Here is a 17,060-nt window from a genome sequence, read left to right as displayed (position 1 = left end):
AAAACTGATTATTACTACTGTAGTTTCTGAAAATACTTGTACAGGTTAGTTAACTTACTTTATTATTCTCTGAACACTCTCATCATTATTAAGTCTACAAATAAGCTTTCAGCGTGTCATCATTCTCCTACAACCACCATAATGAACTCCTCAAACTCATGAGAAGACAAGTACACTCATCACTCACGCCACCACACACACAGTCACTCAGCCAGTTGCCTCATTGTCCAGTTTCTCCTCAATTACCCTCATGCTATATGTGGAAAATTAAATTAAAGAAAATCATTCTATTTTCTTAAATTTCATATTTAGAATGCTTAAATCTTTTGTAGAACAGATTATTTTGTAAAGCACATTTCAGGTTGACAGACACTTTACTGTAGTTGAATGGGTAAGAATAGAGGTGGAGTACTAGCTGAATGATTAATGAGGGTGAAGTACTGTACACATTTGCTGATAATGGAGAAACAGTATTAAAATACGTGGATAAGTCAGACAAATGCATGAGAGCAAAGATCATTCTACTTAAGTCAATTAAGTTCTGTGTAAGAAAAGACAGCTACCTCACTAAATGTGGCAAAGATACAATGTTTAGAAGAACAATTTCTGAGTACAACACAAAATGTTAAAAAGAGACAGCATCACTGTCAACATACACTCTACAAAGTAGCACATAAACCTGAATGTTTAATTTGAAGAAAATGACAAGGTTAAGTAAGTAAGTGTTTGCTCTTGTCTCTGGTCACCACTAAATACTTCTGTGGTTTGACGAGAGTTGTGTTTGCCCCTGGCAATGTAAATATGCTCCATCATTACACTTTAGGCATTTGTAAATGAAGAGCTGGTCACCATGTTTGGTCTATGTATCAGAACATGCAATGAACACAGGTAAATCAATGAAGACAAACTTCACATCTGGGTGCCTTACTGTCATCCTTGGTGGTCTGGGTTCAAATCCCAGCATTCAGACGTTAAGATTGTTTAATTTGGTCTATGGTTGTGATAAGTATATTTGTACAAGCTAAAAACATGGAAATCTTCCTATAATGACTCCAAAGATGTAGAGAATCACCAACCAGGTCTACACCTTCCAAAAGGAAATATGTGACATGATTATTAGTAAGGAAAAGATAATAATTAAAGAGAGAAAGAGTGAGTTAACATCCAGAAATCTGAAAGAAATAAAATAACAGATTCCTTACTTCAGTTCCTTGAGTTCTTTTGAGGTTTCATTTCGCTGCTTCTTCATGTCATCTGAATCCCGGAGAGCTTCAGCTAATTCTGAAACAGCGCGATCACGTTCACGACGTAATTTGTCACAGTGGGCTCGTATGGATTCTCTTTCTTGAACAATTTTGTCGCGCTCACTGAAGGCCCAGTCACGGCGCCGCTTAGATACTTCAGCCTCTTGTTGAGCCTCTGTTTAAAAATTCAGGAATTAACTGTTTTAAGATAGTAAATGCAACATATATAAACATATCCTTTATATCTTTACTATTACAATACAGTAGTTTCCATATGATTAGTTGATAAAAAAATCTATCAAATCAAAATAATATTTGTTACCTAAACCTTTCTCAGCATCAAAATTACATCAATAGCTATTTTTTTAAATGCAGAGATGACTTTAATCATCAGTGAACTTTAGCATAACATACTCTCTTATCAGTGTAAAATAACATCACCTGCAGCACAACATCTGATAACTCTGAAATTCTTCAAGAGACTTTAACACTAAGCCCTGTACTGTATATAAAACACAAATTTTGTCAAATGAACCTTCCTGTAACTATTTTAATAAATAATTCAGTATAGAGCATTATATAGTTATATTTGTTTTGATTCATTGTTCCCTCTATAGGGGATAGTCCCCTACAGAACACACTTCAGCCACCATACTCTGGAAATAACCCCTCACAGTAGATATTCTTACACAGTAGAGTATACTGGTTTGGTAATCACATCAACTGAAGCCATCAGTCACCACTTGGTAGCATAGAGAAACCACAATGAAGAAAAGAGTAAAGTTAACCACAGTGTTTGCATTACAGATGGAAAAAACAGATCGAAAGACAGTGATCCCTCGGTTAACGAGCGCCTCGGTTTACGAGAATTCGGTTAACGATTTACCTTCCATAAGATTCTTAACTTCGGTTAACGAGCAATCCCTCGATTAACGAGTTTTTACGAGCCAACCTGAACATGTTTTCGCTTGCATTTGGCGGTCCACCAGCTGTAGTATTAGTCCGCCAATACAGTAATCGGTTTTAGGGCTTAAATTCCTTACTATTTTAGTAAATATCAAGAAGTTTATACCATTCAATAATTTTAAAAGTTTAATATTAACTTTTTTAGTCATTTTAACAATTATTGAACATAATTGAAGGTAAAGAAACTAGTTTCTGGCGTGCCATCCAGCCTGTTAACACACCAGACAGGCGTTAGTCTCTCTCTGTTTTCAGTGGAGGTAACATCTTGCTTGAGACTCTCTTCAACTAAATGCTTTTTTTCTGTGTTTCCAAGCAAAGTATTGGTCATTTTGAAATATATTTTACATATTGACAATATATAATGCAGTGCAGTGTTGATTTAAAGAAAATAATCTTGAAATACACCAAGAGAACTAAAATTTTATGGGTGAAATGGTGCCATGGGGTGACTTCTCTTCCACCCCAATGCCTTCTCTTCTTCCTTCTCCTCCACCCCCATTCTAATTCCCATCATCATCGTCATCATCATCATCATCATCATCCAGGAGCCTTCTACATACACACCTCAAAGTAAGTGTACTTTTCTACCTTTTTTGTTGAATTTAGGCAATTTTCAGTGAGCTGGAACCAATTACCCAAAAACCCATTGAAACAATGGTTTCGGTTAACGAGTTTTTCGGTTAACGAGCAACCTGCTGGAACGGATTGTGCTCGTTAACCGAGGGACCACTGTACAGTATACGGAAAAAGACGAACCATCTGAAGACGCCTGTGATTGGGAAGAACATAGACAGGGACAGGTAGTGACAGTGTTATCATGACTCAAATACACATACCTAATAAGCCCAGCCCTATCAAGTCTGTCTCCATTATTATGAAATGTATATAATAAAAAATAAAATTATTTTTATTTTGATACCTGGATTTATTTTATTTCTCATCATAATAAATGGTTTCTGTCTTAATTAAATATTTCATTAGCCTAAAATGTCACAGGAGGGGAAGAGGGGATGAGGGGTCAGGGAAGTGGCACCTTTCAATACAACTTATCCTCAAGTCATTTTACAAATTATATTCTGTACTGTACTTTTTTCTTTCTATTATTAAAATTTTATATTATTTATGATGAATTGTACACCATAAAATGTTAATCATTATAATAATGATCTCCCACTACCTCCCAGCAAGTCACTTACCTCCCTCCCATTGTTTGTGGCTCTTGTAAACCACCATATTCATAAGAAAATTTAAAAATTTTACCCCCCTTTTTCTGTCAGAGTAAATAGTCCACATAAAAAGCCTGTCATCATTAAAAGTTAATCATTGTATGTACAATGATAATAATGAGATATAACATTCACCATAATCCACTTTGCTTAGCATGAAAAAGAAGTGCAACCACAGCTTTTGATTACAAAACAAACAAAAAAAATAGAATATGAGTGTTGTCCTAAAGACTCCTGCTGAACCTGTACCCTAGGTCATGACCACCAGGTTTTCAAGCAATAAAGATGACACCTGTCACTTTGTGTCTTTAAAAAAGATTATATATGATATTTAACAATTCAATAAGTGGCCTAATCAGAAATTACCTGCAAACAATTCTTCTTCAACTGATTTACCAAAAATTCAAACGTCCATAAGCCATTTAGTTATATTAGTTAGGTAATTAGAACACTGTTCACTATACATGGAGGTGGTGTATTCCCCCATGCCCCTAAAATTCCATAGCTGAACAGGGACAATAATTTCAGTATATAAAGCTAAAAATTGGTGATCACCAAATTTGCTGTGAGTATTAGTACTGTACAAAGCCACATATGTAATTTCATTTTTATCCACAGTTTCTCTCAAGTTACTGAAGGAACTTTTTGGTAGAGAGACAGATTGAAGAAACAATGTACTACAGTATTCTGTAAAAGGAGCATAATTAATACTTATACTATGTAATACTGTACCTATAATTTGTTTTTAATACTTTTTTGGTATCTCATGGTACATGAGTCACAGAGTAAAGGAGACAATGAAAAGTACCCTTGAGTATCAGGAATCAGATAAAAAAAATTGAAAATGAAAAGCTTTCAAGGTATTTTTATATATAAAATTCCTCTCAATTCTCATCAGCTGACTTAATAAAATTATAGGGGCATCTACTTATGAATCTCTATGGAATATGTACAGGTACTGTATTACCTGTATTAACTGGATAGTATTTATTCCGTAGACTGTATTGTACATGTACAGTCGGGGTCAAAAGTGTTGAACACTTAGCAATATCTGGCATCTACTTCTGAGTTATACATAATATGAATGGGGTATACTAATAACAATACTTGTCATCACAAATTATGCCTAAACCACAAAATGGGATAAAACTCTCCTTAATACCTAAGATCTTCAGGTACTTACATGCCAAATACTGTCAAGTCTTCAAGACTTTTGACCCCGACTGTACATTATCGTTTATTTTCTTTATGCATTTATATTTTATTTTTTCTCTCTGTTACCAGTACTGGGAATAGTGGTACTAACAATCTGTTAGCAATACCATTAGCAACACTAATTTTCAAAAGTTTTAGTGAAACAGGTACAGTAGCAGCACTAAGTTTTAGAGAAAATTATTCACTAACCAATAATTTTTCACAAACCATTTGTACTAATAATTTGGTTCCTGACTGCAGTCTACATAATAAACGACCGAAGCAGCTCTAACTGCAACAAAATATGAGTGGGTGAAAATATTGTGTAGCTGGTACTGTAGTCCCATTGCTTACTCAAAGAGACGATGCAGCTTTCGATGCTCTGTCATGGTAAATAGAAATGTTATGCAATTTTGGCCTTGATAAAATTGTTAAATAAGTATTTTAGTATCTTATTATAAATTTATTGTCATTTATAACAGCATTTAGACGCACATCCATCGCCAGTGACCGATACATTTAGTTGAAACTAAAATTGGTTAATTTTTATTAAATATGTATGGGTCCCTGGAGTAGATATATCAAATTTCCCAAAATATTTATTTCCAAGAGCCTCTTGGTCCCAAGCACTTTTGATTCCTGATACTCAAAAGAATTTTTTTTACAAAGAGTGCAAATACGAGGCATGCACACAATGATACGTAGGATTACCTTGTACTCGATGGAGATTGGCAGTATATGTACTGTACACTAAATTAATAACACAGGTTACAAATAAAAAGAAAGAAATATGACTTCTCTTCACTACAGCAGAACAAGATGGAAGCTAATGAGAAATGGGAAGAAAGGAAGACAGGAAGTGAAGACTGAAGCATGCAAACTTCTAACTCATTTTGATGAACATAGTAATGAGCCAAACTAAGAAAAAACAATAAAGATGGTGCAATAAACAATTTATATAGAATAATGAACAGTGTTCCAATAAAATGCTTTTTCTAGTGTCATTAGAGTTGAAAAATCACAGAAATTATGCTAGAAAATTTTTTGGTAGAAGCAAAATAAACAGTTTGTACCGAGAAATGAAGGAGAAAAATTCCTGAAGAATACCCATTTTAACATGATAAAGGTACAGTACAGTACAGTACTCCCAATTGTAGAGAAATACATTTTTGAAGACAATGTTAACTAACCATAGGTGACAGTTTTCACACAAGTTCTTAGGGAGGCTGGGGAACAAACAACAGTGCTCGGACAACAGGATATATGCTTCTCTTAATACCAGACCAACTAATTATAGGTAAACACATTGCATTACAATATTAACCTATAGCCTTCGATCAGGTTACTAGAGCAAACCTATATAAAACAGCTATCAATACATAACATGAGTAAAAGATGGTAAACACCATGAAAAAAAAAGGCCTTTATCACGGTCAATAAAATATTACATTTAATTCAGCCTAAGCCATTTGTTCAACAATATTATTAGTGGGTGTGTTACAGAGCTTATATAAGCCTCAAGGTCACATTTGCCTTCTCATCTATTTCATCTATAGACATTTAAAGAATTATATTAGTTTGATTAGTGTAGAGCAATACTGTACTGTACAGTACAGAGTTCACATAATATGCATAAGTGAAAATATTATAAACATCTACTATGAAGGCAGGCAAGTGCTATCATAGTTTAACTATTTGTGGTATAAAAACTGAATGTACAGAGTTTTCTAAGTAGCTGCAAAAATACCTCAACTACCATAATTAATTTGATAAAAGGAGTATGTATGTGTGAATTATCCCAAAATTATACACTGCTTATAGTTTGCTCATGTTAAAATACACACTAAAATTATTTGTCCTATTCAGTAACAAACAGCTGGAGTTTTGATCCCCACTTGTCTGGAAAAGACAGTCTGGCAACTTACTTTTTAATAATGTACTGTACCAACTAGTAGTTGTGACCTGAAGACCTTTTGAACTAGCCACCTAATATTTCATGTTTCAGCTAAAAATTACTTAGGCTCTCACAAGTATTTTCTTTAAGATGTGGTTTACCTTTCTTGAATATTTAAATGCATGAAAGTATCTAGAGATAAAATAAACTAACTTTTTTCTTTCAAACACAATCCCCAAATTTTTTAAACCCTGCTACTGAAGACATCCACAGCAACATCAATAGAGAATTGCTGTATGCATAACTTTCCTCAAGCATCATAATCATAAGTTGTTATGAAGACTCTAAATATACTGATGCAGTACAACAAGAAACTGGATGATAAACATGCAATGTACTGGAAAATGTACATGCAAAAAAAACACCGCAGTCACACAAACATCCTAACGACGGTAAGTAGATCAATAGGAGCAAGGGGTGAGTGGGAGGAAGTATTTACCTGCTACAGTCTTCCATCATGGTGGTGGGCGGGGAATGAGAGGTAATAGAGGAGAAGGAAAATAATACCAGGATAATAAAGACATGAGATGGAGACAAAAGGAACTGTCATTATCACGAAAAGAAAAGAAAACGGCCGAACTTAAAATCAAATCAAAAAGATTCTTTAGAAGCTGATTGGATGGTGTGAGGTATGATCCTACGTATGTCTTGAAAAGAAAAAATAATAAAATCTATGAGTTTCTCTGTAAGTGCATAATTGGCAGTTAGTGTGATGCAAAGATTTCCACTTGAGCTAATAACCAATTGGATAATTACATAAAACAAACATCTAGCATTAGAAGATTAAATTTAATATGGTTACAAATTTAAAATAATAGATACTGCAGAGATATCAGCTATAAGGCAATGCCATGACTAAAGTGTTACGTCATAAGGTTACAATACATTCTTCTGCACTGCTTTTTCACTGAGGTCATTAAAGCAAATCAAATAGAGAATTTACCTGCACCTTAACTAGTAAATAACTATCATAAACATGACTGCTACATGCCTGTTTGAAGCCAAACAACAATAGAAAAAGAAAAATTATGAAATTTACAATTCAAAAAATATTTTAAAGGTTTGCTATTGGGTGCTCTCCTCATTCAAACAGAAATGCAGTTACAGTATTTAATTAATAATTATATCAGTGCATAATACTCAAACATAAAAAAAATCACTGTATTTTCACTAAAAATACAATAATCTTACCTTGTAATTCACTTTGTAATTTTTCTATTGTTTTTCGTAACCTATCTATTTCTTGATTAGCTTGATCTAAATTGTCTAGGCGTTCCTTTTGAGCCTTGGAATACATATCATGGGAACTAGAGCCTATATCTGTTCCTTCCTTCAAGGTAACATCTCTGAAAAAAAGAAGACAATATTCAACTTTTAATCACAATATTGAGGATGATTTGTAGATCTACTGAAAATAAAGGGGAAAAATAAATTTGTTAAAATTATTAATCTTGTGGCAAATTCCTCTGGGAACATATTTCAGAAGGAAGAACAGCATCAAAGGTTTTCAAAACCACCAAAAATAATGTCAATGGCAGCATTTTCATAGAAGGGGTTTCCAATCAGTGTCAGCAACAGTAATACAAATGATTAGAATGGAAACCTCTTTTCAGATAACAGCCAGGGAGTTGGGGAGCATATAGCTGCCTATGACAATGCATGAAATACATTAAAATCATAACAATATATTACTATAATTCCTCTCTAACTCTGAAAATTTTCTAACAGAATTTTTGTATATTAATAATTCTGTGGTACCAGAATTCCACAGCCAACACCAGTAATTTTATCTTGACTTCATCAATAATAAGTTGTGGGAGGGTACAGGCCACCATACCCTTCCCCCAGTGCCTCTACTGTATTGTTCTCATCAGATCAACATATTATAGACAGTTGTTATTCCACATAGAAACATACATTAACATGTCAGATCACACTACTGAATGTATGAACACATTTCCCTTGACCTGTAAGAGTGAAAGCTTTTAACATACGAGCATTCTAAAAACATTAATTTTGATGCACTTCATTTTACATCTAAGACAGAGACGACTTTGAGCTATATCGTCTACCAAATCTAACATCTTATTAAGAGATCAAACCTACTTACAGCAGCAGACCCTTGATAGAGAACAATGATAAAAGTTGTACTTTCTAATTTGTACTCAAGTCCTAATTGAGAACAGGGGGTTAAAGTGAACTACCGTAAGTATAACCTGAAAGAGTTCTGAATAAATTCTCATTCTAATAATGAACTAAAAAGCTAACAGAAATAATCCAGAATTAGAATAAGTAGAGAGAATTTGGTAAAGGAAAGTGAAAATTGAAGAACAATGAAGAGTTGGGTGGGTCATCCACTCTTCTGGGCAAGGTCATAGGTAACTTGGACAAGGCTGCTAAGTGTGTGTTCAGTGTCTGGGTTAATGGTGAGCTTTCCTCTGATTTACCTGTGTTTTGTCCCAAGTTTATTATCCACTTTTAATGAATTGCTTACTTATGTACTAATAAATTTCAAAGTACTCAGTAAATACTGTTTAAGTTTATAACTTAAATGTCTGGGTGGCTAGCCAGGGAGGTATTCTTGGCCACCACTGGTGTGCCTTGTTTTGTATGCTGGTACAGTATACTGTACTGTATACACAGGCATCCCTTGATATATAATGTCTTGACTTATGATTCTTCAGTGCAACGATTTAAATTTTTTGTAAGTTTTCACTACACAATTGGCCTTACTCAGTTTAACAATAACTGTGTCAGGAAAAAATAAAAATAAATCAATAAATCACTCCCTAGCAGCTCCATGTCTCTTTATATCCCCAAATGGCTGCCACGTGCACAAATGCATTCATGGTCCTCTGTGCAGGGAACGACCACCCGCGCCCGTGTGCTTTTGTTTGCTTACCGCTCTGACGAGGATTTATTTTATTTAATGATTGCTACACAACAGCAGGCAGAGTGAGCACATTGCTCACAGTTTATGCAAAACACCAAAAATATAATACCAGATAATACTAATATCATTAATGAATCATACGACACCGCCAACTTCTTTTATACGAAGGAAACACATTATAAATCATTCTCTACTCAGAACACTGACTTTTGGACATTTATTTAAACATTTTAGATGAAAAATCTTGGGGAAAAGGTGTACATGAGACGTGGTGGCGGCATGAGACGTGGTGGTGGCAACATGAGATGTGGTGGTGGCGGCATGAGACGTGGTGGTGGCAACATGAGACGTGGTGGTGGCAAAATGAGACGTGGTGGTGGCGGCATGAGACGTGGTGGTGGCAACATGAGACGTGGTGGTGGCGGCATGAGACGTGGTGGTGGCAACATGAGATGTGGTGGTGGCAACATGAGACGTGGTGATGGCAACATGAGACGTGGTGGTAGCAGAGGTAACTAACACTCCTGATAACTGACAAGAGTGTACAGTACACTACTAAGTATCCCTCTGGGTCATTACAAGGTACAGTAATTAGGGTGTTCGTATTGTTAAACTTGTTGGGCTGGCAGCAGGAATTGGGCCCGAGAGAGCATCTACAGTATATTCTTCCCATGATATAATAATTAAATTTCTGCAGATTCCATATCCATGGCATTTTCCAGGATGCTCCTCACATACATGAAGGCACTACTGTACTCTTACAATCCTTCCCAGTTAACTATCCACCTGTCTGTGTCACTTCTTGTGTGTCATTCACTTAAAAATCCTCTTAATATGGATCTGATCTATTCCTACTTGTTCTTTCATAAACCTTCACTGTTTATCTCTCCCGGTAATCATCATCGTCATCGCCCTTATATGGCCATTTTCCGAGCTTGTCCGGGTTAGCCATGATTACCTGATGGCAATTCTCCATGCTGCACAGTCTCTTGCAGCCTTTCTGGTCAGGTTCTAATCTCCGAGGTTATTTCTAACAACCTCTGCCCATCTATTCTTGGCCTATCCCTTCTTCTCCTCTCTTCAACATTCAATCTCTTGCGTTTCTTAACCCAAATGGTCACCTCCATTCTCTCCGCCTGCACAAACCCTCGCCAATGCTCTCAATATCCAGCCACCCTCCTCGCTCTCCACAGTGTTTCCTATCTCTCTATGTCACATCCACCTCTTTATCTACCCCTGAAACACATCCCACCTCAACACAAATTCCTTCCTTTTAGAACATCAAAGTTAAGTCCTTGTTAAAAGAGAACTATGGATTTTCCACATCTTGTTGTTATGTATCTATACATTTAAGTACAAGTATACATTTTCTTTTCTCCATACTTATATATTATGAATACATTTGTGTACCTTACCCCCAATACTGTACTTTCAATAGATAACTTGGTGTTTTCTTCTTACCTAAAACCTTGTCTTCTGACATTTTTGTATTAGTCTAAGGTAGGCAGGTAGTTTTTGATTACCTCAGGAGTTGTGACCTATGCATTACCAGCTGTTTCCCCATGTGGGTTAGCATTAGGAAGAGCATCCTGCCACAAAACTTTTTTCTCTGTAAAATTGATTATTTTGCAGAGTTTTATTGATCCAGCACCAAATGAACCTAAATAATACGGGAATTATGCTGAAATTGCATACTGTTGTTATAATGGGGTGGGAAATTTCTGTTGAGTCCAACCCAGCCACCCACCCTATTCCACCACACACAATTTCCTTCCCACTTAATTTTTTCTCATTTTATCTTAATGTACTGTGTAGAATATCTTATGATTTCATTGTTTTATTAATGTTTTTCACCATTATACGTGTATTTAAGGAAAACATAATGAAATATTAAATATGGTTGTGTTTACGGGTGACTCAAGTATCTCAAGCATACAATACTGTACTATGGCTGCTAATACTAGCTGTGGATTTTGACCATTTGACCATGGAACCTAACCCATGAGTGTCTATACACTGTACTATACGTAAAATATTCATTGCCATTCAATATGCGTTTTGATGGTCAGGAATGATGTGAGACTTTTAATGTACTGTACAATTTTATGTATAAATGGGAAAAAAGGGAAACCCTCCCATTAATGGAATCCTCCCAATAAGGGAGGGGGTTTGCATAAATTAATCCAGTATTGGGAGGGATTACGTTACTAAACTAATTGATAACTCTTCAAGTGGAGTCGTGGCAATATTTCATACATTCAGAGCTCCATAATCATACACAGCATGTAGAGTACTGTACTTAAGCTTGTCTAGTCATCCTCCATGTTACACAATGTTTGGAGACCTGATGACCTTTTCACCTAGTCTCCAGTTTACTCATTAACTCACTCATCTTAACACACTACTTCACCTTACCACCCTCTTTTAGTCTTCTCTTTTCATTATTATCCACCCAATTATCACAGTACCCTCCCCTTATCAAAATCAACCACAATACCCTCCCCATATAATTAACCACAATACCCAGCGGATATCAATGATAATTCCCCCCTAGAAGCTCCATTTCTAATAATAAACAACAATCATACTAATACTAATAAAGCTGTAATAAAACAAAATACAAGTAAAGATAATAAGAAATAATAATTATTAGTATGAACTAGTTTTTCTTCTTCACTTTCTCACTTTTCCTTGCCATAAATCAGGGAGCTGAAATAATAATAATAATAATAATAATAATAATAATAATAATAATAATAATAATAATAATAATAATAATAATAATAATTATAATAATAAAATAATAACTATAATAATAAAATAATAACAATACAAATAATAATAAGACTACTCGAACATCCTCCACTCCCAGTTCCGACCAATATTTTACCTCCATACTGTTTCTACAGCCTATATCCTCACTACCAAATTTTATACACGAGGCTCTCAACATTGAATGAAGGTTTAGTACTTGAGCAAATTATTCTACAGTTCACATAAGCAGTTAATGTGTCTCTAAAGCCCCAGGTAGTAATCTCATATTGCTCTTGTCATGTTTCTCCTAGTCTGTTTCTTGATGATAAATAAAAAAGGTCTATCTGGCACTTCTCTACGGAGTCCTAGCAACTTTCAATCACATATCTTGTTCTCTACCAAATATCTAGTCTAAATTAGAGGACCCTACAGGCAATAGACAACACAAGGCTTTGTCGGATATCCTTGATTGAAGTGCCTTGCTTTTTACCAGTGTTGTATACGTACATTGTCTATACTAAATGTGCTTCACTATATATACAGTACCTGCATTGTCTATACCTATACAGTATTGTACATGCCAAACTTTTCTGAAGACTTTACTGAATAAATAATATTTCTATAATTATTATTAATTTCATTCTATCAGTATCTTCTAACAAGGGTTTACTCTACAGTACACTACAGTACTTTATTTCTTCAACTGCAAAAATAACTTTGTTGCTACCAATATTTTTTTTCTTAAACAACCTTCATAAACTTTCTAACCATTCTGTAATTTCACGTCTAACTTTAAAGCAAAGATGCAACTCCTCACTTCCACGTCCCTTCCATTACATACACTGTACTGTACATGTACAGTAAGTACTTCATCTCTCCGCTATCACTTCTTACACATGAACATCACTGTAAACTACAAACAAAACGGGCCACAAAAAATTTTCCTGCCTAACTACCTTTTACCAATTGAAGCTCTGATTAATTTAAAAGTATTTTCACTGCTCTAACACCTTCAAATCATTTAGGCTGATATAGCAGATTTCAATCAAACCCCATTATTTTCTCTCACTCATCATATGGTGCCCTTCAATCATACATTTGCACCTTTTTGAGTCATAAGTTCTTTAAAACACTGTACAGTACATCTGTAATGTCGTCCTTGAGATTCATTGATAAATTGACTTTCTAACATCCTCTAGTCTGTAATTTCCTTGTAGAATTTTGGGTATACAGTATAAATTTAGGCTTGTCAATCAACATTTCCTCCTCCTCCTGCAGGCTTGAATAAATCTACTGAATTTATTAAATGTTCTTATGAATTGCAGAACTTATCTTAACACTTTTGAGTCATCATAACAGTGGTGGGTGATATGACTGCCATATATTGCTATATTACTTTGTACCTACACACTAAATATTCTTAAGGTGAGTTTGGTCAATTCTATAAACTCGTACAGTACAGTAGGCAGAACATTGATAATAACCTTTCCTGCTTGTAGTTGTCATAGTCCATATATGATTGCTCCCATTTCTTGTTAGTGTCCTCCTTGGCACCAAATCGTTCCCGCAGGTCGTTACACTCCTTAATAGCCTTATCTCGGTCTTGGAGAGATGCAGTTATTTCCCGCTTCAGCATTTCAATTTGTAGTAGAAGGGATTCCCGCTGTATATACAATATGAGCATTAGGAAGTAGAACACAATGATATAAAATGAGAATCCATCATAAGTGGATTGTCTCACTATATATCTCATTTTCTACAAGAGAGAAAAAATTATCATAACCAAATAAAAACAAATTCTAAACTAAGTGCACATTTGTACCTGTATGATTAAAGAAAATCTATACAGGTTACAGCACAAAACTTTATACTGTATGTTAAAAAATATAAATCAGCATCATTGAATAGCTATAAAATAATAATAAAATAAATAAATTAATAAGACTAACGATCCATGATCCTATTATCCACAATACTGTACACTCTCATCAAAAGATTCTCGAAAGCTATAAGCACGAAGCAATCTGAAAAATGAACGAAGAATCTGAAACCATTCCCAGATGACAAGCCCCACACTGCTCATTCTCACATCCATCGTGCCCAGGTGCTGGAGAAGTTTTGTTGAGAGAGTACATACCAGTAATACCAATTATTGCCACTTGGTTACTTTTTGTCATGAATGTAACTAAAACCTCAGTTAATACAGTACAGTATCCTGTAATTCAAGTAGCTGAACAAAGATTGGCTGGGAGGCTCATAAAAACTGTATCAAACTTTGTTGTACAGTTGTCGCAATAATTCGCGAAATACAAATTCATGTTTCAAAAATTGTGGGTTACCTCTATTACTGCCTGTTGTTTTAGGTTTCACAGTAAAAAATGATAATTTGCGGACAATTGTTAGCTACTGCAGTTTCTATTTACATAGGAAACTAAAAAAATTGTGGAAATATAATATCAATGCTCTAATTTGACTTAGAAATAAAGAAAATACAAAATAAAACTATAAAATAAGAAAAATGAGGAGTAGGTATGAACTGTGAGAGGGAGGGAGGGAGGTGGGAGGTAGGGCGGGTGGCTGGAAGTTCCCAACTCACGACCCCTATATAACAACAGTACAGCATACAGTTTCAAAACATTTACACATAACAGTATTTTGTTTCATTTAGTGCCAGGTTAATAAAAAATTATTGTAAAATTAAAATTTTTCAAAAAACAAAAGATCCCACTGTCAACTCCAGATGAGTTATTAAGTCATAGAAAGTCCTGTTGGTTTGTTTCACCTCAGGCAAACAGGTGACCAGCCAGCCTGCCTGTCTCCATGTTGGTGTAATGGTGTCACCCAGAAGATGATTAAGAGAAGAGAAGATGATGTTTATGTAATAGATATAGAACTACTTTTCGTACACTATCTGTGTTACTGTATTTTTGACGTATCATGTATGATATACTGTACAGTGTCAATTAAAGCAGTTTTAGGAACAGTTTATGTGCTCTAGAACCTAACTATTTATTTCTATTTAAATAACCAATCTTTAATTTGTTGTAAGTGTCTCTGTAAAATGCACTAACTCTTTCATTAACATCATCAAGTATTGTATAATTTGCTGAATATTTTGATAACTTTTAATTACAGAAATGGCGAACATATAGCATTGTGAACAATAAGTTGCTGAATAACCTTTTTTTATTGTATGTATATTAATACTGTACTAAAACATCAGTTAATAAATAAAAGGCAACTTAAAAATATAGATCTTGATCATCCATGGCCATTCTGGGGGAGTAAATCTTGTAGCAGTCCTGTAGATTGTAGTCCAAGGTCTCTAGTGACTATCAGTTACTACATCAAAACTACAAGTTACTCATTTGACTAATTTTTCTCTCATCCAAAGGAACCACCTCCATTCCTGTTGGAAAATATCCCCACCCCCCCCACCCCTGGCACTATACTGTATAAGAAAAAAGACAAGTGGATTTCCAAGCAGCGACCTCTACCAAAGAGATGTGATGGAGTGATTAAATTCCTTTACTCCCTAATGGCTATGATTTATAGCCAGAAAATAATCACAGAACAGTACTGTATTTCATTCCTATTTGTGGTCAACTGAATTATATATGCACACAGAGCACAGAACAGTATATAAATAACTTGAAACAATTAATCTAATAATAGAGTAAGTACAGTATATTACATTCAGAAGAGAGCTGGATAACAACTTATAAGACCTGGGGTACAATCCCGTGGCTGAACAAGGCCGGTGACAGCATTATCTGCTGTGTGTGTTGAGCCACTGACTATAATGTTAAGTCCCCCACACTATATACTGTACTAACCAGTGTACTGTACAGAGTTTCACCCCTGTCCTTTCAGTAATTCTAAAGAAGTAAAAAATAACTGTTACTGATTTTTAGTAAGAAAAGCAAGCAGCGGCAAGGAAGACCAGCCAAGCAGCAATGTTAGTATAACTTGTCACAGGGAATGCCAGAGACAAAATTTTATTATTAACTCATCACATCAGAAAAGGTCAAATATTAATTGATACAAAATGCATGGCTAATGAGACACAAAAAGCCAGTGCATATTGTTGTCTTGACTTTAAGCAAGAAGCAATTCTCAGATAGCATTACTCTAGCAGGAAAAGTACCTCATGCAAATAATAAAAGATATTTGACAACTTGCCATTCAAAGTGTTCCATTAATTTAAGTGTGTAAGTTATCAATACTACTGTATATAAGTAACCATTAAGTGTGTGTGCTTACACGTGTACGAGGGGGAAACACTAAGAAAAAATCTACTATGCAATGAAGAATGAATCATGAACAACCTTATGACACTGCAGCTCATTTCGAGTCAAGATTAACCACCCTAATGTTCCCTGGGGGTTAGGCTAGGTTAATCTTCAGGTGAAATAAGATGGAATGTCTAACCTTCAGGTAACCCTGAATCACAGACACTGCTATACAGTTTCAATTTGCTTTGCACTAAGGAAGTCACGAGCCACAAAGATGAGACATGAGTTATTTCACCACCTGAAATGCTCGGTTATATTTGCCATCGTGTAGCTCCTTACTCAGCATTAATAAATATTGAGAATCTTCATTTTAAACAGCAGTAATAAATAAGTCTCGTAATCTATTGTAAACCAGAACACTAAGGTAGATTAAAACATTGACTTATACACTTTGAAACCCCTTCAAGCCTTCTCCCACTACAATGCAGGATGTCTGGGTTGAAGAGCACACAAGCACTCCCCACACTCACAATTATTTATTCTTTCTTAATGCTGTAATATATTTGTTCCGCTGTCTTACTCCACTTCCATAAC

The 17,060-nt window shown here is 35.0% G+C and overlaps 1 protein-coding gene across 14 annotated transcripts in view; it reads right to left on the bottom strand.

The window, feature by feature from the left end:
- Positions 1-17,060, bottom strand: part of LOC121854350 (disks large homolog 5-like) — a 130,729-nt gene that overhangs the window by 13,930 nt on the left and 99,739 nt on the right. For all 14 annotated transcript variants that reach the window (XM_042348966.1, XM_042348967.1, XM_042348957.1 and 11 more), the window contains 3 exons: positions 13,716-13,894; positions 7,776-7,930; positions 1,203-1,419 (listed from right to left, as the gene is read on the bottom strand). In XM_042348966.1, coding sequence (XP_042204900.1) covers positions 1,203-1,419; positions 7,776-7,930; positions 13,716-13,894 — 551 coding nt within the window. The remainder of the gene's footprint in view (positions 1-1,202; positions 1,420-7,775; positions 7,931-13,715; positions 13,895-17,060) is intronic.

This window comes from Homarus americanus, unplaced genomic scaffold (genome assembly GCF_018991925.1).
Source record: "Homarus americanus isolate GMGI-L3 unplaced genomic scaffold, GMGI_Hamer_2.0 scaffold54443, whole genome shotgun sequence".
In the NCBI taxonomy this organism is placed as follows: domain Eukaryota; kingdom Metazoa; phylum Arthropoda; class Malacostraca; order Decapoda; family Nephropidae; genus Homarus; species Homarus americanus.
This window is presented reverse-complemented; position numbering and strand designations above follow the sequence as displayed.